Source organism: Danio aesculapii, chromosome 12, assembly GCF_903798145.1.
Source record: "Danio aesculapii chromosome 12, fDanAes4.1, whole genome shotgun sequence".
Taxonomy (NCBI): domain Eukaryota; kingdom Metazoa; phylum Chordata; class Actinopteri; order Cypriniformes; family Danionidae; genus Danio; species Danio aesculapii.
In genome coordinates this window covers 8,572,422-8,597,494 of record NC_079446.1, presented here as the reverse complement: position 1 = coordinate 8,597,494, position 25,073 = coordinate 8,572,422, and the positions used below count along the sequence as shown (strand labels likewise).

Below are 25,073 nucleotides of genomic sequence, written 5' to 3'. Positions count from 1 at the left end.
AGGGACGTGATCGCAAGCCTTGCTCGTGCACACACACACCCTCTCACGCGTGTATGGTGATGGAGGCAGAGCAGAGGGGCGTGTGAGACTGCAGCAGCATCCTTGCTTTCCGTTTTAACGCGTGCAGAGCGATCTTTTCCTCTTGCGCTCCAAAAAGCTGAAGCCGGCATGTTTTGCTTCTGCCTGCAGGGCTCGTTGATGAAGCTCCAGACGCTGGACGGAGACTCCAGTCCTTCCTCAGACCCCTCTCCCGAAGAAAGTCCACCCATCCTGGGATTTAAAGATGAAATCCTGCTTCCTTCGTGCAATGGCGTTGGGGACCAGCACAGCTCACCTGGTAATTCAAATCCCTCTTTTACTGTATATAGCATGCGAGTGAGTGATGATGCAAGATATACTGTACGTTGGGTTGTTATACATTGTTGCATGAATGGATGTAGGATACTGATATGACAACCCATTGATAGACTAGGGGCTGATATGAGGGGTGGGTTTGTTTGTTTGTGGCATTTTCGCAAGGAAGATGGCTCTTGTTTCTTTCTCTTTTTTTGGACACACGTGAGTCACTTGCCCGCGCCGCTTCACACTGGCATCTATTAATAACGCAGGGTGATAGAGAGACACTGAGATTGTAGGCACCTCTTCATTGCACGACTTCAACACATATCGATGCATCCCACATATCGGTGAGATTCTTATTATGTGAGATCTTTTAAACATGTAACATGTCTCTTTTTAGCCATGAAAGCAAACGAATAACGCTAGAGGTTTTCTTTTTTTTAGAGTTAATTCACTTTTCCCAGCAGTTACCTTTAAGTAAGTTGTGATTTTTAGCAGGCGTCTGAAGTCAGCTGTTCTCAGGTACACACACACACACACTAAAAAAAAAGATTGCTGCCCAAAATGTTTTAGTTGAAGCTAATTAACTTTTATAGTCTTCTCAACTGTCACCTCACAGCAAAAAGGTCACTGGTTCGAGCCTCGGCTGGGCCAGTTGGCATTTCTATGTGGAGTTTGCATGTTCTCCCCATGTTTGTGTGGGTTTTCTCCGGGTGCTTCGGTTACCCCCACCGCCCAAGTTATGCGCTATTGGGGAACTGGGTAAGCTAAATATTCCGTAGTAAATGTGTGCTAATGAGAGTGTGTGGGTGTTTCCCAGTGATGGGTTGCAGATGGAAGGGCAGCCGCTGCGTAAAACATATGCTGGATAAGTTGGCGGTTCATTCTGCTGTGGCGACCCCTGATTAATAAAGGGACTAAGCCGAAAAGAAAATGAATGAATCAGTCATCTTAATTTGCATCAATCAAGCTGGCTAAAAATATTAAGTTAAACTTTGCACAACTTAAAAAATTAAGTTGAAACCCAATTAACTTACTCCCTGGCCCATTTATATCAAAGTTGATATTTAGCTGCACTATATTGGTGTTTCGTGACATCTAGTTTTTATGAGGTGATTCAACCCCCAATATGAAGGACCAGAACATACACACATAGACTATGGACAATTTAGCTTATCCAATTCACCTACAGCACATGTCTTTGGACTGTGAGGGAAACCGGAGCAGCCAGAGGAAACCCACGTGGAGAACATGCAAACTCCACACATTTAACTTAGTGAAGTTTATTCATAAACTAATTTCGAGAGGATCACATGCTTATGATTGACCACGGCTGGTCCCGCATTAGCTAACACTTGATTCACCAATCAGACGATTCCTAAGACACCATAAATAACTAGAGTTTTCATACCTCGGTCATCTTCATTTTAAAACATCCCTCCCTCCACATCTATTCCTCCATCCTTTTCTTAGTTAGGGCGGCATGGCGGCCCAGTGATTAGCACTGTTGCCTCACAGCAGGAATGTCACTGCTTCAAGTCCTTACCAGGCCAGTCAACGTTTCTGTGTGGACTTGTTCTCCTCATGCTCGCGTGGGTTTCCCCTGGGTTCCCTGGTTTTCTCACACCGTCCAAAGACGTGACATAAGCAGAGTTGGGTGTAGCGCATTCCTCGGTAACACGGTACTGTATTCTAATTACATTTTTGAGGAACGCAGTAATGTAACGAATTAAGTTTTACATTTGTGTCATTTGATCAATTGCATTATTTGCGGTACAATTATAATTTGTAGATGTAAAAAAAAATGCTTCTTTTAGATAACGTTTTCTGCTGCAAAGTCAGTTAATGATCATGTGCTGACGAGAGTGCTGGCTACTTCAAGTGGAAATACAGACATTACTTTGATTTGCTGTGAAATGCAGTCTATGTCCAGTCTCTAAAGAACTTTCGACTGCTTTTAACTCGATCAGCAGCTTGTTCAAGCACTTGAATAGAAACCATACTACGACAATACTCATCACCGAGTAGGACACTAGCACCCAAAAACACGGTGGCCCAACTCAGCCAAAAAAAGGCTAGATTGAATTTTTGTGCAGGATCGGGAGTGAAGGCATCTTCTGAATGTGAAGAGAAGCGTTGCTGCTTATGGAGCCATTCACATAACCCGTCTTTTGCACATGCAAGTTCGTTATTTCCAATGGAGGCACGCAGCTTGCACATATATATTCGGAGCGCATATTGCACACACTCGCATTTTCCAGGCGCACCAGTTGAAAACCACAAGTCACGCGACAAGAACTGACCGATCAGCTACATTCTTTAAATGGAATATACACATTTTGGTAGACTTATTACTTCAGACAAACACAGAACACACCGCAGTGCTTTTTCATACTATGGATGTCAATGGTTACAGGCATCCAGTTTTCTTCATGTCTTCTTTTGTGTTAAAAAAGACAGACAAATTTGGAACAAGTGAATGAGAGAATTTTGAGTTTCGTGCGAACTCTTTAAATCTTTTGGATATGTCAAGCTGCTGTGAGCAACCCGTTGTATTGTTTTTCACTGAATATTAAATTACTGAAAGAGCTGCAGTTTATTTTGTATTTTATAGGTCTATTTTATATGTTTCAAAAGTAACTTCAAAGTAAAGTAATTAGTAATCTGATTACTTTTACATTAAGTAATTAGCAGTGTAATCAGATTAGAATTTTCCAGTAGGAATAAGTAATTTATAATCTATTACTTTTTTAAAGTAACTTACCCAACACTGGACATAAGTGACATAAGTTAATTGACTAAACCAAATTAGCATCATAGATGAGCTCTTAGTCAGCAGTATTTCTCTTCACAGAAATCCCTAATTTGACATTAGCCCTAAATAAGCAGGGGAGTTCTCGAGATCTACCTGAGCTCAAACTCCCCTCTCGCCCTGCAAACAGGAGGGAGCCTGTTCAGAAGCTCAGGGCTCTCTCCTGGGACAGCATCCCAAACATGCTTTATAATCCATCATCAGCTAAGTGTGAACTCTTGAATTAAAATAAGTTAAAGCAACGTACAAATATTGGTTGTCGTCTTGTGAATTTGTTTATTTTTTATTTTTTTTAACAGTGTGGTTGTCCTGTAAGAGTAACTATAGGATAAGTTTTAAATGAGTTTGATAACCATAAAGTCATTTTCTTGATAGGTACATTAAGTTACCCTTATACACTGACATTCACTGTCATGTTTTTGCTTATTAAAGGCTTAGTCATAATGACAATTCTGTAATCATTTACTCACCTTTTACTCTTTCTATAAGATACATTCTTCTGTGAGAAAGAAGATATTTAGAAGAATATTGGAAATCCTTTAATCACTGATCTGTAGTATTTGTTTATCCTACTGTGTAAGTCAGAGGTAACAGGGTTTAAGCTTTCTTCAGATTATCTTAACTTTTCATGTTCAACAGAATAAACTCATATAGGTCTAGAACAAGTTGAGGGAGAGTAAATAATGAGTACATTTTTTGAGTGAACTATCCCTTTAAGACTGTGTTTGTTTAATCAGAAATATAGTAAAAACAGTAAAACGGATTTCTACTTGCATATATTTTGAACGGTGGCTCAGTGGTTAGCCTCACAGCAAGAATGTCGCTGGTTCGAGTCCCGGCTGGGCCAGTTGGCATTTCTGTGCAGAGTTTTCATGCTCTTCCTAGTTGGAGTGAGTTTCCTCCGGGTGCTTCGGTTACGGTCACACTTTATTTTGATCAAATCAAATCAGATCAGGCCTTTATTTGTCTCATACACTTTCGTATAGTGAAATTGAACCTCACCCCCCAACCGTACACAAACATCACAATTTTCAGGGGAAGACAGGTCACAGGAGGTAGCATTTAGAAAAAGGAAGTAAGATACATTTCAGGAGAGGGAGGTGAAAAAAAATGGTCCGTTTGTTCAATTTAAGTTACATCGCATCTACATGCCAACTTATTCTCATTAGATTACAAGTAGACTGTTAGGTTGGGGTTAGGGTTGAGATTAGTGTAAGTTGACATGTACTTGCAAAGTTTCTTATAGTCAGTTAAATGTCTGTTGAAGGAGCAGTATCAACAGATATTAAGCAGACAGTTTATTAAAACTCAAATAGACCATCAAAATAAAGTGTTACCCGCGGTTTTCCCCACAGTCCAATGACATGCGCTATTGGTGAATTGGATGAACTAAATTGCCCGTAGTGTATGAGTATGTGTGTGAATGTGAGAGTGTATGGATGTTTCCCAGTACTATGTCGTGGCTGGAAGGGGTTCCGCTGTGTAAAACATATGCTGGAATAGTTGGCGATTCATTCCACTGTGTCGACCTCTGAGAAATCAGAGACTAAGCCGAAGGAAAATGAATGATGATTTATTTCAGTGATGGTGAAGCTGAATTGTCAGCATCATTACTTCAGTCTTTAGTTTCTTGTGATTCTAATATGCTGATCTGCTGCAAAATAAACATTAATCATCAATTTTGAAAACAGCTATGCAGCGTAATTTTTGTGCACACCATGATACATTTCCTTTTTGGGTCCTTTAAAGAATGCACAATTCAAAATAGCAGCATTCATTTAAAATAGAAACCTTGTGAAATATTATAAATGTTTAGATGTTACAGTTGATCTGATTCTTGCATCTTTTCTAAACTAAAATGATCAAATTACATTAGAAAGAAACATTACTGGGGTGACACAGTGGCTCAGTGGTTAACACTGTCACCTCACAGCAAGAAGGTCGCTGGTTTGAGTCCCGGCTGGGTCAGTTGACATTTCTGTGTGGAGTTTGCATGCTCTCCCCATGTTGGCATGGGTTTTCTCCGGGTGCTCCGGTTTCCCCCACAGTCCAAAGATATGTGGTATAGGTGAATTAAATAAACTAAATTGGCCATAGTGTATGATTGTTAACGTAACAATGTATGGGTGTTTCCTAGTACTGGGTTGCAGCTGGAAGGGCATCTGCTGTGTAAAACATAGGCTGGATAAGTTGGCAGTTCATTCTGCTCTGGCGACCCCTGATGAATAAAGGGTCTAAGCCTAAGAAAAATGAAGAAACCTCACTGACACCAAATTTTTGAACAGTAGTGTGTTATAGCGTTCAACTAGTTTAACCGAAGTGAGTAAAGCGCTTGTTCTTACTCTACTCTTACTCGCTATATATATATATATAAAAACAGTATACACAATAGATAGTAGTAGTAGTACTCTCTTTCTCTCTCTCTCTCTCTCTCTCTCTCTCTCTCTCTCTCTCTCTCTCTCTCTCTCTTTCTCTCTCTCTCTCTGTGATATTCTCTGTAATATCCACAATATTCTATATAAAATACTCCATAATATCCACTATATTCATTTTCTTAATATAGTTTCAGTAGGTTCAGACAGTTCATGTTGACTCAACGTCTGTCTGATTTATTTTTGTGTGTGTTAAGCTCAGCAGTTTGTCATTTGTTCACCCACCCGGCTTATTTAAATTTCTTATTTAAATAATATGCCTCTCTGCATCTTTCTTTTCATTCATGTCTGCTATTTTCATTATTTTTGCAAAAAAAAAGTCAACTTTGATTGAGTCAGTATAAATGGTGTAATTTATTCACGAATCTTGCTCCAAAATCATCATTAAAATTGTCCTGTCCCAAAAATAGTTAAGGGGATAGTTCACCTAAAAAATGACAATTCTCTCACTGTTAACTCATCCTCCATTTGTTTCAAACCGGTTTGAGTTACTTCCTTCTGTTGAACACAAAATAAGATATTTTTTATAAAATTGCAAACAGCTAGCCATCGACTTCCACAGTATTTTTTTAATCTTTCTACAGTATACATTACCTGACAAAAGTCTTGTCATCAATCCCAGTTGCAAGAACAACAAAAAATATCTTGACTTCTAGTTGATCATTTGGAGAAGTGGCAGAAGGTCGATTTTTCCAATCATCTGTTGAACTGCATCCCAATCATCACAAATACTGCAGAAGACCTATTTGAACCCGCATATACCCAAGATTCTCATAGAAATCAGTCAAGTTTGGTGAAGGACAAATCATGGTTTGGGGTTACACTCAGTATGGGAGCGTGCGAGAGATCTGCAGAGTGGATGGCAACATCAACAGCCTGAGGTATCAAGACATTTGTGCTGCAAACCACAAACCACAGGAGAGAGCATTTTTTCAGCAGGATAGTGCTCATACTTCAGCCTCCACATCAAAGTTCCTGAAAACAAAGAAGGTCAAGGTGCTCCAGGATTGGCCAGCCCAGTCACTAGACATGAACATTATTAAGCATGTCCGGGGTAAGATGGAGGAGGCTGCGCTGAAGATGAATCCAAAGAATGCTTTCTTTGCAAAAAGATTTCTTTGCCAGAAGTCAAGTTATTATTTGCTGTTCCTAAAACTTGGACAAGACTTTTGTCAGGTGGTGTAGATGTCCGTAGCAACTGCTTTCCAACATACTTCTTCTTTTCAGCGCAAACGAGGAAAAAAACTCACAGTTTGTAACTATTTGAGGATAAGTAAATGGTGAGTAAATGTACAATTTTTGGTGAACTATCCCTTAAAAGGATCTCCTTTTAGCTCATGCTGGCAACAACAATCAAACCACATGGACAAAACATTTTAAGTTTAACTCTGAATATATGGTTTTCTATACATGCAGACACAAAGCTTGCTCCAGGGTATCTGTGGGATCTTAAGTCTTATGTCTTAAATCTCAAAAGCGACATTTTAGGCTATAAAAAGTCTTAAATCTACTGAAATATTGTGTTGTAGGTCATAAATCATTTTTTACAGGTCTTCATTTTCCTTTGTGCATGCATAGCTACCCAATCTGGCCATCAACGCCCGTACAATCACCAACAATCCATCTCAATAAAACTTTAAGTTTTTATTTAAAAATAGCATTTAATAACTTACATTACAGTAACATTTGTTTAAAAGTTCTCCATTTCTTTACTGCTGAGGTTACTGATCTGACCTATATATTTGAAAATTAATATATTATTATTGTATTATAAAATTAAAATAATTTTTTAATAGGTCAAGGGATTTTTTTTTTCCCAACTGGCATATCAAAAATCCTCGGCATTAAGCCCTGAATAAAATTTATATTAACAAAAAAAGTCTAAAATTTCATTCACAATGGTCTTAAAAATGTCTTTAAAAGTCCTAAATTTAACTTGGTAAGCCTGCAGAAACCTGTTAGACCAAATGAAATGTCATTGAGCTGTATCTAGCTGTAAATACAAAATGTCATAAGGCTTTTGGGATGGGTGCTTTTTGGGCCTTTGTGCTTGAAGTTAAATACACTAGCTACCACCCAGAACAGCTTAGCAACTCAAATTGACTTTGAGCTCAAATCTTACAACGCAAGTGGAAGATTAGTGTGTTATTACTAGCTTTTAGAGGGTTTTGTGGTCATTTAAAAAACGTTTGATTGAAAGTGCCAGCCATGCATATCAACTGCTTTGAATGCTTCCTACTGAACTAGAGAGCTGACTGAAGTCCACCTTTATAACACTCTAACAACCATATAGCAATGCAACACCAAACGCTTAAGCCACCACACAGCAAAACCCTTGCAACCACCAACTATATGGCAACATGTGAAAAAGCAGTTCCCTAGCAACAACCTATAACACCTAGCAACTGGAAGAGTGACATATATACATGCGAACATATATTCATACATACATACATGCATACATACTGCAAGACTATGTATAATCACCATGACAACCACCCACAAAATCTCAGCAACTGCAAAGCAACACCTTAACAACTTCTCAGAACACTTTAACAACCGCATGGCAACACTGCAGTGTCAACCAGAACACACTTGAACCTGCACAGCACAATTTAATTCAGTCAAATAGACAAATATAAACTGCATGGCAACTCTCTGGAAACTTAACAACCACTCAAAACCATAGTCTCCCATAGCAACTTCATAGAAACAGACAGAATTTTTTTTTAAACCACACAGCAAAAAAATATCAATATATGTTGAACACTTAGGGCTCCATGTTAACAATCTAGGCGCAAAGTCATAAGTGCAAGATGCAAAAGCATTAAGGCCATGTTCGAATCCACTTTTTCTATTTTAAGGATGGTAAAATACGCTCTGCACCCCGGCACATGGTCTAACAGGGTTGAGCTTATTCTCTTAATGAGTTATGGATGTGTTTTGAGAATAAACCAATCAGAGTCCCATCTCCCATTCCCTTTGAGAGTCACGCCGTGGTGCATTTGCTATTTACACGGCAGACTTTGTAAATTGAAAAACTGATCGCTTCACTAGCGAGAAAACAGATAAACAGACAATCTGCAGCGCAAGGATAAAGAACGAGCCTCCTCCATTCGGCCTTTACTTTCACATTCTCTCTTTCATGGAGCAAGTAAACTGTGGAAACTTACACCACTGAAGACATCCATTAGACTACATAATTAATTTTGTCTGTTAAGCCCAAAGATTTGTTTCTAAACTATTTCTAAATTCAGTTTTAATTTCCAGCAAACGAATAAATGAACAATAAGTGTGGTCAAAAAACCAAATACACATGCTATATATCCAAATACACATGCTATGCCCCATATAGTCTAAAACTCAACAGGTGGACAAATCTATGCTTGTTTTTAATAAAACAAATATATATGCAGATAATAAATAATACTGCTAATAATAATAACATTATACAAAAGCAAATTGTGAATAAACTGAACATTGGGATACAGGTGATACAAGGTTATCTTTATCAGAGAACTGCAAATAAGCAGACATTATAACAGTTTATCGATAAACACACATCTCGTTCTCTCACTCTGCACTGCTGTGGTTCCCTTATCAAATGAAAAACAAAAGACGGGGAGGAGCCGAATTCTGCCGTCGTTTTCTTATCAAATTTAAAGGGGACTGAGACGATAATTTAGTGTACAGTTTATGAGCTAATCACAAAAGTTTTAGAGGGGCTGAGTAAAAATATAGGCCTAGCAACCCCATGGCAACCTCATAGCAACTTCCTAAAAACCATTACAACACCTTTCAAACTGCACAATCTCGCTTGCACCACATCCAAAGAGCTTAAAATGACCAAGAGGTGACACTCAATAGAATGTTCCATTGCAACAGCAGCGCCCAGCAACAGCCCCGCGATTCCACCATTTTGGAGTGAAAAGATCGGCTGTCGATTGGATCTTATTTCTGTTGCGATGGCAAGCAGCTGTTTTTTATTCATTAATTTAAAAAGCACATTAAAGCTGACATACAACCTGAAGTACGACAATACAACACTTACTATCACAATCATCAGCACTTTTAATAGTTTATTTTACAGACTTATAAAATGCTGTTGCTCTATTGGATTTTTCATTCCAAAATGGCCGCCGCGCCATCTAGTGGCTGTTTCCCAAATCGCACTTGAGTGTCGCCTCTTGGTGATTCTATGCTCTTTGCCACATCTTAACACTTTAGGTGGAAGTGACAAACTGCAAACTCTGGATGTTTATATCCGGTTTATATTTTCTAAATGCAAATTTTGCCACTGTTTTGTACCACTCTAGCGTATTTATATCTTTTAAAACTAACAATACTATTACAAAAACTATTTTAAATTCACGGGACCTTTAACTGTCCAGTAGCATCTGAAATGGACCGGTCTGGATATCAGACAACTGTGAGATGGTCTTGTGTCGTCTTTTCCAGATGAAGTGCTCAGCATGAATTGACTCCTCAGGGTTGGCAACAGCGGGACGCTCTGCCTTTATCTTGATGCAGTCTCTGATCTGTGTGTGTGTTTGTGTGTTCAGACTGTAGGCTGGCAGAGGGTGACTGTAGCGCTGATCTCCAGCAGAGCCCGGGGCCCAGTCGACTCATCCAGCACATCACAGACGACAACAGCCCCCTGCCCTCCCCGCGCTGCTCCAGCCTCAGCCAGAGCCAACGCTTCAACACAGACCCAGAATCTGCCCCGTCTCCACCCTGCACACAGCACCTCATCATGTAAGACCACACACACGCACACACACACACACACACACACACACACACACACACACACACACACACACACACACACACACACACACACACAAAACAGGTTTCTGTGAATTGTGGGGACTTTCCATTGACTTTTTCATTGACTTTTATTCTGAAAACAATATTTTCTAATACCGAACCTAACCTTAAAGGGATAGCTTACAAATGAAAATAGCTAAAATGAAAATTGTCATCATTTACTCACTCTTCACACAATACTTCACCATGTAAGTACACACACTCGCACACAAACACATAGTAGGCTTCTGTGAATTGTGGGGATTTTCTGTTGACTTTTTATTTTGAAAAGAATATTTTCAATTACCAACCCTAACTTTAAAGGGATAGTTCACCCAAAAATGAAAATAATGTTATCATTTACTCTCCCTTTAATCATTCTTAACCTGTTTGAACACAAAAGAAGATATTTTGAAGAATGTTGGAAACTGGTAACCACTGACTTCCATATCAGCAAACAAATACTATAGAAGTCAATAGTTACAGTTTTTCAGCATTCTTCAATATATCTTATTTTGAAAAGATATATCTGGTTTTAAACAAGTCAGAGGTGAGTAAAGGATGGCAGAATTTTAATTTCTGGGTGAAATATCCCTTTAAAAACATTTTTTTTTACACTTTCACATAAACTTCATATAGTAATTTTTCAAATTATTTAATAAATAAATTTTAAAATTATTATCTTTTCTCACAGGCCGGATTCAACAAATCTTAGGATTTACTAACCTTAAAGAGTATGACGCATAACAGTGTAGCATAAACAAGTACAAACACACACACGTGCACGAACATAACCAAATGGTAAAAAATAAATATTTTTCTATTTTTCAACATACAAAAAATATTTAGCATAAATGGGCAAATATTTATTTACTAAATGTAGCAATTTTATATATATATATATATATATATATATATATATATAAATTTTATAAAACAATTTTATATATTTATATAAATATAAATATAAATAAAATATATATATAGACATAAAATTTTTATTTACAAAATATGACAGAAATGGGAAAAATATATTTAGTAAATTATATTTCTGAACAATAGTTTTAATAACTCATTCCTTATGACTGCTTTTTATCTTTGCCATGATGACAGTACATAATATTTTACTAGATATATTTTTTAAAAGCTTAACTAGGTTAATTAGGTTAACTAGGCAGGTTAGGGTAATTAGGCAAATCATTGTATAACGATGGTTTGTTCTGTAGACTATCGAACAAATATATATCTTAAGGGGGCTAATTATTTTGACCTTAAAATAGATTTTAAAAAATTAAAAACTGCTTTTATTCTAGCCAAAATAAAACAAATAAGACTTTCACCAGAGGAAAAAAAATATTATTTGTGTGTGTATGTGTGTATATATATATATAGTTTATTTTATTATTTTTTTTCTCGATAGTCTACAGAACAAACCATCGTTATACAATAACTTGTCTAATTACCCTAACCTGCCTCGTTAACCTAATTAACCTAGTTAAGCCTTTAAATGTCACTTTAAGCTGTATAGAAAAATATCTAGTCAAATATTATTTACTGTCATCATGGCAAAGATAAAATAAATCAGTTATTAGATATAGAGTTATTAAAACTATTATGTTTAGAAATGTGTTGAAAAAATCTTCTCTCTGTTAAACAGAAATTGGGGAAAAATTAAACGGGGGCTTATAATTCTGACTTCAACTGTATGTAAGATATATTTTTGTTATTTTAAAAGTTTTAGAATACAATTCACCTCTTTACTTTAAATAATAGCTACTTTAATAATGATTTTTCTTGACTGAAATAAAATAATTTGTTGTTCAAAAAACGATATATTTAATTAAAATATATAGTTTTTTAAGCAAAATTTTAGGCAAAAAAAAAAAAAAAACATATTTAAAAAATAAAACACGTACGGCTTTCTCTTCCGCTTGACCCGCTCTGCAAAAATACCTTATTTTTGTCTTCACTGAGAGAGAGACGTCTCAGAATCCTCCAGCTGCAGCGAGTAACACAGTGACCCACTTTAAATCTGAATTTCATTTCTCATTATTAACACGAGTTTCCTGCTGGCTAATGATGTGCTGATGGAAACAGACATCTGTGACGGCTCGTACTCACTGTGTGGGTAATAGCCACTGACCTTTCCCAAATTATTTCACTTTTTTTTTTCTTTCATTTCTTTAATAATAGTTGTTTATGATATTCTCCCTCTGGCTAACTGGGTAAATAAATAGAGCAAAGCTGACCCAACAGGCCCCCGAATGCAGACACATCTCCAATGGATTGCTTGGCTGCTTAGAAAATAATTGTAATTCAGTTTTAGTGATATGTGGGTCAAAGACCAGATGGCCTATTTTTATTTTTGTTTTGGTGTCAGCATCTAATTAAATTTAAATGCAGGCTTCTACTTTAATGTGCTAAGCGGATTTTTAAAAATAAAATATCAAATAATATGAAATGGCGGCACGGTGGCTCAGTGGTTAGCAATGTCACCTCACAGCAAGAAGGTCCCTGGTAGTGTATGAGTATGTGTGTGAATGTGAGGTGTATGGGTGTTTCCCAGTACTGGGTTGCAACTGGAAGGGCATCCACTGTGAAAATCATGCTGGAATAGTTGGCGGTTCATTCCGCTGTGGTGACCCCTGATAAATAAGGAACTAAGCCGAAGGTGGATGAATAATGTGTGAAATAATATTCCATGGTCATTTAGTGTAGCAGATATATGTGCTGTATTCTATTTTGATGAACATATTAATTCTAACATGACAAAGAAGCAGCCATAAATTGTATTATATTTTAAATTAATAAAATATAAAGCTGTCAAATGGACGCAACCTAGTGATTTGAAAAGCAATGTGGTGATTTATAAAGATGATTATTAAAAAAAAAATAGTTAATATTTTTGATCTGCACTCTGATCTTTAATAGAGTATTTTAATTAGGGCTGCAGCTAATGATTATTTTATTTATAATCGGTTAGTCAGGCGAAATTATTAGTATTTTTTTACTGATCGGATAGAGAATTAAATGAATGTTTTGCTTATTCTATCTATGTAAAACCATAAATCAGTGGATTATTTATGTATAAAAGCTACACATCGAGTTTAATGATGTATAATTTGGACTTTTTAAATCTTAAATTAATCTAAAGTTTGTTTTTGAACATCAAAATTAGTCAAAAATATTCATACAAAACAACGCTGAATTCTTGAAATGGGTGTCTTCTGAAAATCATGGTAAACATCTTTTATAGTTTTACTCGGGGCGCTTTCTAATAGAGAAAAAAAATACTGTTTGGCAAGATATTAATAATATTTTAATCAGAAAAAAAAAAAAAAAAAATATATATATATATATATATATATATATATATATATATAAGATCTGCTTTATATATAGACATTGACAACATTATAATGTCAGCATAGAATGCAGCAAGAAGGTCACTGGTTTGAGTTCCGGCTGGGTCAGTTGGCATTTCTGTGTAGAGTTTGCATGTTCTCCTCGTGTTGGCGTGGGTTTCCTCCGGGTGCTCTGGTCTCCCCCACAGTCCAAAGACATGCGTGAATAGGTAAATTTAATTAACTAAATTGGCCATAGTGTATGTGTGTGAATGTGAGGTGTATGGGTGTTTCCCAGTACAGGGTTGCAGCTGGAAGGGCATCTGCTGCGTAAAACATATGCCGGAAAAGTTGGCGGTTCATTCCGCTGTGGTGACCCCCTGATGGATAAAGGGACTAAGCCGAAGGAAAATTAATGAATCAAGAATAGAAATATGTTCAATAAATGCTGTTCATTTGAACATGTTTAATCTAATATTAATACAATAATGTATCATGATTTACTCGGAAATATTAGGAAGCACAAATTCAGCTTTGCAAACACAAGAATAAATTCATTTAAACACTTAAAAACACTTGAAAATTGAATTTATTTTGTTGTAAATTGTAAAAATGTTGTTTAAATTTAAAAATTTACATTTAAAAATGATATTTTCTCTGCATATTTTAATGATCTGCTTTAAAATACACTAAAAAGGCTTAACAGCGCCAGACTTTGAACTTCAGTGTACACATTGTGTTCCTTATTCAATTTGTGTTAAATGTATTTAATGTTAATTTCATAATTCATAACTATAGAAACTGAAAATATTTTGTTATTCACAATTAATTGCGTAGTAGCATAAGAGTGATTGTTCATGTGTGTTTCCATCTCTTTAGGGCTCGTGGTCTTCTTAGAGCAGAGGTTTCTGGAGACGCTAAAGACGCTGCTTCCATCACACTCCTCACCAAACACATCCAAACCCTCAAGAGGAAAATACGCAAGTTTGAGGAACACTTTGAGCAGGAGATGCACTATAAGGTCAGAATCATTAAAAAAAAAAACTTCATGTAGTTAATATTACAGCAATTACCAAAAGAGAACAACATATAGGCAACATTTAGTTAAACGTCGTTTGTCGTCCTCTTCTGGAGAAGAGTAGTACTGCACTTAATTGCTGTGTGATTTACAGTTTTAGATGATAGTTGTTTTATTAAAAATATAAAGAATCAGGATGCTGATTTTATATCAAAATTCATAGCTCTTGGGTTGTGTCTGTATTCTTTCACAGCCTTCACATAATGATAAATCAGCCAATCCAGAGATGCTGAGACTCATGAGTGAACTAGCCAGATCACGCAAGCAGCTCAAAGGTAAGATTGAGCCTCAATCCATCCATACTGGGATATACTTTACATACTGGGATATATATAGAGCAAGATAATTTATGGCTTTTTGTTAATAATCAATGCAGTCTGTTTATTCGGTAATCTGTTAAGTCTTGAAAAATTTTTATGACTATTCATTCATTTATTTATTTATTTAAATATTTATATGATAATCATATATATATATATATATATATATATATATATATATATATATATATATATATATATATATATATATATATATATATATATATTGTTTAACTATATATTTTTCTATGCTAAACTGCTTTGACACAATCTACATTGTAAAAGTGCTATAGAAATAGATGAAGTGAATTGAATAAACTCCCCATTTGTGAAACTATATTCTGAGTTACAGCTAACTCTTTATAACTAACTCTAAATAATCAAATAGACAATAGATAAAAATTGTTTCAGAATGTGTTCCCTATACTCTTACTGTATTGAACAATAATAATACAATTATTTATGAATTCTAATATTCTAGACAGAAATAATAATGTTATTTATAATAGCACATATATTTCTGTTGTATATGATAATTATGATAACATAATGATACTTATTATAAAATGTAGATTAAATTAAAATACTACAAATTATTATGAATACGATATATACAGTTAAAGTCATAATTATTAGCCACCCTGAATTATTAGCCCTCTTGAATTGTTAGCCCCCCTGTTTATTTTCCCCAATTTTTGTTTAACGGAGTGATTTTTCCCCAGATCTGAAGTTGAGGCAGTCAGTGGAGGAGTCGCGGCGTCCTGAAAACATCCCAACCACAGACATCTGCAGGTACACCAGCATCCAGCAGGAGGCACCAGAACACCACCAGCAGCAGCAGCAGCAGCAGCACAAACCCTGTTTGGAGGAGACGGTGGACGCTTTACTCAAACGACTGCGGGACAAACGCCAGGCTCTCGGCCTCCCAGACAACATGAAGGTGAGTCCATCTGCGCCTGGATTCTGTCCTGGATCTGATCGTGTGCTGATCGGCTCTTCTGTCCACAGGAGATGACCCAAAGACAGATGGCCCTGGAGAAGATCACGCTGCAGAAATGCCTGCTGTATTTTGAGAGCTTGCACGGCAGACCGGTAAGAGGGTTTTCATGGTTAAATACAGAAATGTTAATTATGTATACAGTTGAAGTCAGAAATATTAACCCTCCTGAATTGTTAGACCCCCTGTATATGTTTCCCCAATTTCTGTTTAATGGAAAGTAGATTGTTTTGTAAATATAATATTTTAATAACTTATTTCTAATAACTTATTTCTGAGCTGTGATGAAGGTACTTAATATTTTACTAGATATCTTTCAAGATACTAGTATGCTGCTTAAAGTGACATTGTATAAAAATAGTTTGTTCTGTAGACACTCGAAAAATAATCTTGCTAAAATAATAATATTGACCTTAAAATGGTGTAAAAAAAATTAAAAACTGCTTTTATTCTAGCCGAAATAAAACAAATAAGACTTTCTCCAGAAGAAAAAATATTATAAGAAATACTGTGCAAAATTTCTTGCTTTATCGTTTGGGAAATATTTTGAAAAGGATAAATATTATATATATATATATATATATATATATATATATATATATATATATATATATATATATATATATATATATATATTCTTTTTTAAATATTTCCCTATATATATATATATATATATATATATATATATATATATATATATATATATATATATATATATATAAGCTTAATATTACATTTATAAGTAGTAATTTGATAGTAAGAAATTAATAAAAGTTAAAATGTTTAATATGGTAGAGTTGTATGCTAAACTAGCATTATTCCACTGTACTGCAAAAACAGAGATAGTCATTTAAGTTCTGAATGAGCCAAATAGGCTCAACACACCTGTTTACCGTAGTAAAAAACACTCAATATTTCAGTCAATTTTTTGTTTCCATGTGTTAAATAAGTAAAACGGCCACTTTTCTAATTAAACAGCAAATTTAAATAGAAATTTTCAATACCTACAGGCTAATTCACATATTTCATGATCTGAATCACAATAATAAATACAATTTTTAATACAAGACAACACATGATTTCTATCTCTGTCAGTGACTCTGACAGTTAAAATGAGTACATTCACCAAGTGGTTCTCCCACTGTTTTTAATTCTTTTTGTGTAAGACTCTATGGTATAGTTAATGTCAAATGCACTAACACAAAAAGTGTTTTATTTTGATAGTTAATTTTGAAATTAAAATAGCAAACTGTTCAACAAGAGCTACTTTTTCGAGGAAACAGCTGTGATTATGAGGTGAGCGCCGATAAAACAGTAGATGGGAAACCCGATTGCTCCTCCATGACATTGGGATACAGGTGATACAAGTGTATCTATAGCAAAGAACTGCAAATAGGCAGATATTATAACAATCTATCGATAAACACACACCTCGTTCTCTCACTCTGCACAGCTGTGGTTCGCTGATCAAATTAAAAACAAAAGACAGGGAAAACTGAATTCTGACGCTGTTTTCTTATCAAATGTAAAGGTCTGCAGTTTATGAGCTAATCGCAAAAGTTTTAGGGGGGCTGAGTAGAAATATCGGCTACAGCCCCCCTAAAATAGGTCTAGCATCGCCCGTGATTGTGATTTGAACTGTATATATGTTAGGATTATGGTATTATTAGAGAAATGTGTGTTGTAATGTTATATTGTTGTGATCGCAGGGCACCAAACAAGAGAGAAACCTGGTGAAACCGCTGTATGATAGATATCAGATGGTGAAACATCTCCTGTGTGCAATTCCTACTATTACTACTATAGTAAGTGTGATCACTATACTGTGCATGCGTGTATGAACTGGCAAAAGCTGGAAATGATAATTAATAATAGTTTTATTCATATATTTTGGAAGAGGTCGCATGTACTGTAATCAAAGCTACATTTATGTGATTAATGGACAGTAAATATTGATATTGTAAAATTGTTTATTTGAAAAACATTTTCTCTTTTTAATACATTTTAACATGAATTAAAAAAAATGAGAAACCTATTTAGGCGCTAAAAAGTTTGATATTTAGATTTAGAACTGTGAATTTGAATTCACTACTATGAAAAGTAAATTATTTCAATTAAAATTAAAGTTTACTAAATCATTATCTATAACATGTAATGTCATAGAACAGTAATATCAGTGTGCGAATTATACATTGAGGATCGAGGAGGTCAAGTTTTTTGGTTATGTTTGGTAATATACCTCAGTGAACCAAATGTAGATATTTAATTACATCAAATTTATTAAGCAAACTTTTGTTTTCAGTGTTTTGAGGGATATTGAGTGGTTCTCAATGACATTTGTGTTATTAAATAAACGGTGACCCGTTTGCTTTCCTGCACCTATTAATGGATGACCATGAAAGAATGCACACATTTTTTTATTTTATTGCTTAACTTCCATCTGCGAGCAAGTCTATATAATAAATACAAACGACGCATCTAGTTTTACAGACACCTACAGTACAAACCCCATTTTACAAGAAACATGTTTTTGTGAACTCTTACGCTGTCTGTCGGTGCTCTAGATTTGCCGGTTTCAAACCCCTAAATCAACATGCGTTCACAATAGTATGAACCATTATAGGGGTGGTCAAATGTATATTTACATTATCTATTCATTTAATTAGTTGTATTATATAAGATACAGATCAGAGAAATCTATTTCTTAATTATTAACAGAGCTAACCCCCCATACATCTTGTTTTGATGTTCTTCAGGGTGGATCAAGCGTTAATTATTGGGGGGGGGGGGGTGTAATTCACACCCTAAGTAATATAATAAATACTTAAAAATAAAATTTAAATAGCATTTAGAAGATATATCATTGCTATTTTGTAAAATTGAATATAAAACATTCTATAGATGTGTGTATGTGTATTATTTTATATTATAACGGTTTCTGAAAGATCGTGAAATAGAACAGAGCTCTGTTTTAAACTATTTCAAACACATTATTACTATTACGACTGTTATTGATCAACTAAAATAGGAAACATCTTTCTTTAGCATAAAAATGCTTTAGAATTATTTAAAACTGCTTACAAATCTGTGGTTTAAATCAATGCATGCGCAGCCTTTTCTGCTTTAGTAAGTGTAGCTTGTCGTTCTGCTGTAGTTTTATCTAAATGAAATGTCTTCATTCTAATATGATGTCATTTCATTTATTATTTTTTCTTATGGTTAACTTATGTTTATCCAAGGTTTTACATCAGAATTAAGAGCCTGTATGTTTGTGTTGAATGTATTACAGGAAGAAGAAGAAGGCTCAGATGATGACTCTGTGCGCTACACTCCTCCGCCAATGTATCTCACTGATAAGAGTGGCTGTGGGGAAGAGGAGGGCGACAGTGACACGGCCTTTGTTTCTCCACTGGATGAGATCAAGACCGTCAGACATTCTGCCATGACCATGTCCAACCTCCACGAGGCCTCCAGGTACAGGAACAGCAGGGTATAACCTGTAGAGGTTTCCACTCCAAAATACAGCAATCAAAAAAAGTCACAGTTTTGCACGATTTTGTTAGTTTAGTACTAAAACTGCAATCAAAACTGTTACAACTTTGCCCTTTTTATTCTTGGTTATGTCTGAAACTGCAATTAAAACTGTTACAATGTGGGAATGTGTATGGACTTGATATAATTTATTTATTTTTTTTTTCTCTCTGACCAACTTGATCCTTATAAAAGTACAAAAATGATACATTTTGAGAATTTTAACCCTTATTTATATATATATGTATATGTATATATATGTATATAAATATGTATATATACGTATATATATATGTATATGTATATATATATATATATATATATATATATATATATATATATATATATATATATATATATATATATATATATATATATATATATATATATATATACGTATATATATATATATATATATATATATATATATATATATATATATATATATATATAGATATACGTATATATATATATATATATATATATATATATATATATATATATATATATATGTATATATATATATATAAGTTGAGGTCAGAGTTACTAAACCCCCTGAATTATTAGCCTCCCTGTTTATTTTTTTCCCCAATTTCTGTTTAATGGAGAACAGATTTTTCCAACACATTTCTATACATAATAGTTTTAATAACTCATTTTTAATAACTGATTTATTTTATCTTTGCCATGATGACAGTAAATTATATTTGACTAAATATTTTTCAAGACACTTCTATACAGCTTAAAGTGACATTTAAAGGCTTAACTAGGTTAATTAGGTGAACTAGGCAGGTTAGGGTAATTAGGCAGTAACACTTTACAATAATGTTCGTTACTTAATGCCTTTACTAACATGAACTAATCATGAACAACACTTGTACAGCATTTATTAATCATAATTGAACATTTACTAATGCATTATTAACATCCAAGTATATGCTTGTTACCATTACTTACTACTACCATTGCTGTGAGTTAATATGAACTAACAATGAACAACTGTATTTTCATTAAGTAACATTAACTAACATGAACAAATACTGTAGTAAATGTATTGTTCATTGTTTGTTCATGTTAGTAAATGCATTATTTAACATTAACTAATGAACCTTATTGTAAAGTGTGACCAATTAGGCAGGTTATTGTATAAGGATGGTTTGTTCTGTAAACTGTCGTTATAAATATAGCTTAAAAGGGCTAATAATTTTGACCTTAAAATGTTTTTTTAACTGCTTTTATTCTAGCCGAAATAAAACAAATAAGTCTTTGTCCAGAAAAAAAATATTATCAGACCTACTGTGAAAATTTCCTTGCTCTGTTAAACAACATTTGGGAAATATTTAAAAAAGATAAAAAAATCAACTTCAACTGTATTCATACACTTTGTTTGTTATATAGCTAATTATTCTGGAGCTGACAGTGCCTTGGGAAGAGCGCATTGAAGAAGCAAATGAGAGGAAGTGCGCTAAGTACCAGGAATTAGTGGAGGAGTGCAGGGAGAGAGGCTGGAGAACTTTCTATGAGCCCATAGAAATAGGATGTAGAGGCTTTGCAGGGCGTTCACTTTGCAAAGTCCTCAGTCGCTTGGGCATCACAGGGGTGGCAAAGAAAAGGGCCATTCGATCTGCAAGTGAAGCCGCAGAGAAGGCCACAAGGTGGCTTTGGATTAAGAGGGCAGATCTGTGGACTGCTATTGGGACACAAGTCGGGACTTGATCAACCCCGGCTGGGTCACCTGGGTGAGAGTGTATGATGTTGAGAGACCCGAAACACCCAATGATCCCAGGATACATCACTGATGATGTGTCCCAAATGCATCCATGAGATGTTTCTTGCATAAATAGATGGACTTTATATATGGACTATTGCCATTTTGATGAGTTTCATTGGGAAAGGGTTTGTCTTTAAAGTTGTGAGAGTAGCTTTTCTGCACCTAGGACAATATAGATTTATAAATGCTGATTAAAATCACATATTTTTGACAATTTAAGCTGTCTGAATTAACACAGTCAAAATGATGAGAAAAAAAATCTTTTAAGATTGACAGTTGGTGTACTGAATTCTTTGGTGGGGATAGTAACCTTCTTTTTTTACATTTTAGTTAAAAATCTTCAAATATTGTAAAAGTATTGTAAAATTATTCAAATTTTGTAAGATGTAATTGTGTGTGTGTGTGTGTGTGTGTGTGTGTGTATGTGTGTGTGTATGTGTGTGTGTATGTGTGTGTGTATGTGTGTATGTATGTATGTATGTATGTATGTATGTATGTATGTATGTATGTATGTATGTATGTATGTGTATATATATATACACTGTATATATACAATGTACACTGTAAAAAGTGATTAGTTACTTAAAGAGAGTAGAACAATTGCCTTAAAATCAACAAGTTGACTTCACAAAGATAATGTAAGTAAACCCATTGTAACTTGGAACTGTTTAGACGACTTAATTTTTTATAATTATGCTAATTGTACTCACTTTTTTAAAGTCAGATAATCCCTTTTTACTGTGTCAGACTATTTTAGCACGACTGTTTTTAAATTATAGTTGTAATTATTACAATATTACATTGTAATAATTACAACCATACAACTATTAAGCCTATAAAATCTACAATAATAGCCTGTATTGAGTTTAGAAGACACACTGGAGACTGGAGGAGCTGATTTATTTACTGTGTGTAATTTTGCTAGATACAGAAAAGCTGAAAAAACCCCAAATATAATAAAGGTGTATTGGAAAAAATGGATTAGTTTACTTTCATAAAAAAAAAGAAGAGTTTATTTAGCATAACTATAATAGTTCCAAATTACAATGGGTTTACTTACATTATTTTTGTAAAGTCAACTTGTTGCTTTTAAGGCAATTGTTTTACTTGCTTTAAGTAACTAATCACTTTTCTTTTACAGTGTATACACAGTGTCTCAAAAAAAACAAGCAATAATAATAATATATCATACAAAATTAAGACTGCTTATCATACCACAATAATAATAATGACAAAATTTCATGCAGGAATAACAGCGCAATCTGTGCATTAGAATAATCCTTTTATTTACATTCCTTGGCGATGACGTATTTATTTTTAGCTGCGTAAGGCTTAAATAAAAATAGTGTTTTCAAATGAAGATGAGAGTTTGATCAAAGGTTTACGAGAACTGAAAGGCTGCAGTGCTTCACGTTTTCTTGGTGAATTTCCGACTAAGCCTGGACAAAAGGTGAATTGGATTACTTGTAGGCAAAAATTGATCGCACTAGATCAGTATGTCATGTGGCGGAGAGTGGTCGTTCACGCACTGCCCGTAATGTTGAAAATATCACCACTGTCAATGACATGGTACTAAGCCAAGAAGGGCAACTCCACAGAAAAACCTTATATCCCTCAAGCCCTCTGGACATTCTACAATATATGTTTGACATGAGATTGTGTACTGTACATGCAAACCCTTTTATTTACAGACTCTCTATGTGTTCTGTACCTGCAGGTCTGAGTTGCTGGAGTGTTTGCGTGAGACTCGAGCCGAGAAGAGAAGACGACGTAAAGCCATCAGAGAGTTTGAAGAGCAGTTCGTCAGACAGATGGGAAGGTAAGACACACACGTCACTGTGGCGTTAACACATTTTAATGCTATCTTTAATATTACTTTTGTATTTTTGAACATGGACAGGAAGGAAACAGGAAAATAAAGATCAAAACAGTTCAGCGTAGTTAGCATAATGCACATCTAATCAACGATACACAAAAATAATACCACCAAGAAGAAAAAGTGTGTCTGTACACAATATATGGATTTAGTTTTCAAAATAAAATACATTTCCATTTATCTGCTATCCACTGATGTACAAAACTGCTTCAGTAAGGCAACTCAAGGGTTAAATGTGTGTGAAATCTCATTTCATGCGGTATCTCTTCTTTTTCTTTCTTTCTCCACCAAAGAACCGCTCAAAAAGATGACCGTATCCCTATGGCTGAGGAGTACCAGGAGTACAAAAGTCTCAAAGCCAAATTACGCTTACTGGAAGTGTTGCTGAGCAAACAGGAAACCACATAAGACTAACTGAGTTAAAGAGATTCTTTCTGCCTTTCAGTGTTAAACCCAGTGTTTGGACCAAATGGAGTTTTTACATTTGACGTAATTGTGCCATAATGATGCTCAAATGCACTTTACTATCATTTCTGACCACATTGGAAGTCCTTGACTCAATGGGTTGGGCCGAACCGAACAAGGCCTTTGGTTGGCTACTACAGTAAACGCAGCGTGCGATCTCTGTGCTATGTACAGAGCAAGACCGGTCGATGCAAACCTCATTCAGATTATAAAGGGCAAAAGGTAATATAGAGTACGCATCTATGTTTATGAAATATGGCACTTTATTTTTGGAGGCGATTATTTATTTATTTATTTTTTACCAAAGTCGAATTGTATGCAATTTTAATGTTAGCTAGCTCTTGTTTAATGCTAGTAAAAAAGTAAAAAACACTGTTTTGTTTTCAGAAATAATAAGTCCAATTTAAGTGAGTTTAAATAATAGCAAAAAAAATCTTTTTCGATATTTAGAAATGAGATTATTTTGCTTGTTTATTTTTTTCAGGACTGCAAGTCACATTATTTATAAAACTAAACTTCTCAGTTATGTTAAGAACAGATCTTAAGAGTGCAAATGGACCATTACAGACAAAAGCCAACCAGAAACAGAACTAAATTGGGGTAATACACAGCACTAATTGGCTAAATAAACAAGGAACAGGTGAACACAATAGTTAGTCTTAGTAGTGGAGAATGAACAGTGCATCTGAAAGTGCAAATTTCTCAGCAGGCACAGGACGTCAACATGACGTCAGATCATCGTCCAACCTAAAATGAACCAAATATCAACGTCTAATGATGTTACAGCTTGACGTTCTGTGGACGTTGCCACTATGATGTTTCTTAGCGCTGGGCGATTTGGCCTAAAGTTAAAATCTCGATTAATTTAACATTTTAACTCGGTTACTATTAATGAATGATTTATTTTATTTATTTATTTAAGTTTTGTACAGTAAATATGCTGATAATTTTGAGTGAAGGGTTGATTTGACTTGATTTTAAAATAAAGAAAACACACACCATCTGCTATCTATGGTTATTTATTGAACATCAACGTTGAACGATTATAGGTTCTGAATGTCGATTTCGATTACTTTTTCGATTAAATGCCCAGCTCTAACGTCTATTCTACGTTCGAATTTGGTTGCCATACCTGATAAATAAATGTCAGTATTTGACGTCATTATGACATTGGTTTAAGATGTTGGCTCGACGTAGGATTTTGATCAACCAAATATCAACGTTGTTATTGGAGGTCAAAATATCATCGTTCTTAGATGCTGGCTGGAAATAGAATTTTGGTCAACTGACATCACAACC

The 25,073-nt window shown here is 34.8% G+C and overlaps 1 protein-coding gene across 1 annotated transcript; it reads left to right on the top strand.

Moving 5' to 3' along the window:
* fam13c (family with sequence similarity 13 member C) lies at positions 1-23,730 on the top strand. Its single transcript, XM_056469350.1, has 10 exons — positions 1-337; positions 10,146-10,338; positions 14,616-14,757; positions 15,008-15,089; positions 15,857-16,074; positions 16,143-16,226; positions 17,841-17,936; positions 19,421-19,605; positions 23,151-23,252; positions 23,603-23,730. The coding sequence occupies exons 1-10, from the start codon at positions 169-171 to the stop codon at positions 23,715-23,717; spliced, it is 1,386 nt and encodes a 461-aa protein (XP_056325325.1). The 5' UTR covers positions 1-168; the 3' UTR covers positions 23,718-23,730.
* Positions 23,731-25,073: the final 1,343 nt, after the last annotated feature.

What these genes read in the sequence shown, in the direction of transcription:
- fam13c (XM_056469350.1), top strand. Translation starts at nt 169, where the DNA reads ATGTTTTGCTTCTGCCTGCAGGGCTCGTTGATGAAGCTCCAGACGCTG. An exon ending in AGCAGGAGATGCACTATAAG is followed by an intron (nt 14,758 to 15,007) that starts GTCAGAATCATT and finishes ATTCTTTCACAG; the next exon opens with CCTTCACATAATGATAAATC. An exon ending in TTCGTCAGACAGATGGGAAG is followed by an intron (nt 23,253 to 23,602) that starts GTAAGACACACA and finishes TCTCCACCAAAG; the next exon opens with AACCGCTCAAAAAGATGACC.